This window comes from Rutidosis leptorrhynchoides, chromosome 8 (genome assembly GCF_046630445.1).
Source record: "Rutidosis leptorrhynchoides isolate AG116_Rl617_1_P2 chromosome 8, CSIRO_AGI_Rlap_v1, whole genome shotgun sequence".
Taxonomy (NCBI): Eukaryota; Viridiplantae; Streptophyta; class Magnoliopsida; order Asterales; family Asteraceae; genus Rutidosis; species Rutidosis leptorrhynchoides.
In genome coordinates this window covers 313,405,568-313,408,459 of record NC_092340.1, presented here as the reverse complement: position 1 = coordinate 313,408,459, position 2,892 = coordinate 313,405,568, and the positions used below count along the sequence as shown (strand labels likewise).

Here is a 2,892-nt window from a genome sequence, read left to right as displayed (position 1 = left end):
GCTGTGCTCGCAATAAGATCAGATGTTGGTGACTTCGTCTAGATGGATTAGGACGGGGTATGACAATAAACAAGCCTAATGAAAATATCACCTTTGATGATACTCCATACATGACAAAAGATAGTGAACTACTTCCTTCGTTTTATATTTATTGTTTATTATTTTTTAATAAAATATTTAAAATTAATTATTTATTTTTATAAAGACATAAAATAATAAAATTAAATTTTTTTATGTTATTTTTTTATAGATGTAAAACAGAAAAATAATTAAAAAATAAAGGTATAACAATAAAGTTAATAAAAAAAACCTGACGATTATTTTTTCTTAATTGTGTAATTTTTGTTGTTACAATAAATATGAGACTAGACCGAAAAAGTAATGTTTTTTAAAGTGTACCGTGACGATAAACATGAGACCCAAACAGTACATGTCACCTAATACTGGACTTGATTTAAATTCAAGAATGATGAATAGGTCAAAACTGTAAGGTGTCGTAACAAAAGCCAACAGAGGGCATTATAGTCTTTTCCATCATCCTAATCTAAAAGCATAAGAAAAGCCGCAGCCTTAGTGGGCGACAAACCATACGTGTCCATCATGCCGACACCACAACTACTAACATCGTGCGCCGTCCGTACTAGTACCAAACTTACCCGCCGGTATTTGCGCCGGAAAAATCACTCTTCATAAATGCAACCTTAATTACATACGTGCATAATTTCTATTTTTCCGATATATTTTATTTATTACTGGTATTTAATTAATTATTTTATTGTAATAATCAAAAATACAAATAAAACTACATTTAACCATAAGCACAAACACTATAATTATGCACTTAAACAAAAAATTACATATAATTTTACCGGAATCGTTTACAAAACAACAGTTGAGAAATTAAACTGCAAATCTCCTCTAACATGTTGCAAAAAAGAACACGGACAACTTTCTTGTTGACCGTTAGATTAAACGACGTCGTTTCTCTACTACTAATTACTTTTTTTTTTATCGTTTCATTAAAAAACAATGTTAACACTATTCCTCCGCTGGCGGAAAGTTCAAATCAAATGCCACGCGCCGTGACGGAGGAGACTCCGACAACTTCAAATCAACCACCGTCGACGAGTTAGAATCATCACTTTTTGAAACATACGCCGTCTGTCGGAAATACATCATATGGTTCGCCGGCGGAGAGTAATATCCGGTACCGGATACAGCGGCGTAACGGTGGTGATAAGGAAATTGTACTACAAAAGGCGGCGGCGTTGGGACGGTGTAAGATACATTAAGATCTAAAAGCTGTAACGGTTCCGAGTCACGACTCGTTGACTCAACGGTACTCGTTTGACTCGGGCTGCGTTGACTCATTTGACTTGGACAACTTTGTAGTTGTAAGAAACCGATATCTTCAAGGGATGGAAAATTAGTTTTAGCTTTAGCACCACGGAACTCACGCGCCGCCTTGTCATAGGCACGCGCCGCCTCCTCCGCCGTATCAAACGTGCCTAACCAAACCCGGCTTTTTTTACCGGGATCACGGATCTCGGCTGCGTACCTCCCCCATGGCCTCTTCCTAACACCTCTGAAATGCGGTTCCGATTTATTGATACCACCGCCGGCGATGATGTTGCCGGTGGGTTTTCCGGAGTATATTTCTTTTGGTGCCATGATGTTAAAAATTTAAAGTGCAAGGGGGTTAAGCGTAAATATGGTAGATGAGATTTGGGGGAAATGAATATGTAGGGGGTCTTTATATATAGGTGGATTGGTTAGCGAATAGTAAGACTAAATGGTGGGCGGCAGGCAACAACACTAAAAGGCGTGTGGGGTTGTTATATTATATACGTGGTGGCTGTTTTTTTATATACATTATACTACTATATTTTTTGTAACTATAAAACGTAAATACGGCGGTGTCGATAAATTAATTTATTAATTTATAATACGTGTAGATATATACGAGGATTATACGACGTTAATACATTAGTGTTGTTATCTGATAGGGCCTATGGGGCTTGATTGAAAGGGTGCTCAACCGCACATGGTTGATTATTTTATATCACGCTTTGTGTTGTGTACCTAGCAACTTTTATTTTTATTCATAGATAATATCAGTCACCCTTTTAGAAAAAGTGTAGATAGATATAGATAAATGGGGAGTGACATGTAAACAACTCTTTTTTGTTATGTACACAATCAACATGCTTTACAGTATTGTACAGTACAATACTGTAAAGCATGTTGGTTGTGTACATAACAAAAAATGGTTGTGTACATATCATCACTCATAATATAATACGGAGTACAAAATACAAATGTGTAGTTTGATTTATTTTCGTCAATTTTCAGAAAAGAGTCTACGATGACTTTGGCGTGTAGATTTTGACAGTTTTTAGAAGTTTTAAACTTCATATACGAAAATAAACTTGTAGCAATATTGGGATGTAAAAATATAGAACTTTTTAAAATTTTAAAAACTTTCAAAACTCATATAGAATACGACGACAAAATTTAGCCATTTTACGAGTGTAGGGTATAATAAGAAGCATATCAATTTTATAAACTTCTTAACTCGTATATATATTGATAAGACATTGTTTGTTTATATTGGCAAAAAAAAGAAATTAAATAAAAGTAGATTAAAAGATCTAAAGTGTTAAAAATTGAGTCGGACATGAGAGTCAGATGGAAGGATCCTCTGATCTATTTGACCAATAAAATAAATTTATTTGACCAATAAAATAAAACTACACCCAGTTACAATCCTTACTTGCACAAAGACAACTTATTGAACACAAACTTGTGATCTTACAATTGAAGCTTCCCTAAAACTTCTACTAAAAACGACGCTAAAACGACTTCAAAGACCTGTGAACAACCAGAAAACCG

The 2,892-nt window shown here is 34.7% G+C and overlaps 1 protein-coding gene across 1 annotated transcript; it reads right to left on the bottom strand.

Annotated features, from left to right (window-relative positions):
* Positions 1 to 815: 815 nt before the first annotated feature.
* On the bottom strand, positions 816 to 1,740 carry LOC139862014 (ethylene-responsive transcription factor 11-like). Its single transcript, XM_071850555.1, has one exon. It carries the CDS (start codon positions 1,669 to 1,671, stop codon positions 1,039 to 1,041), a length of 633 nt encoding a protein of 210 aa, XP_071706656.1. The 5' UTR covers positions 1,672 to 1,740; the 3' UTR covers positions 816 to 1,038.
* Positions 1,741 to 2,892: the final 1,152 nt, after the last annotated feature.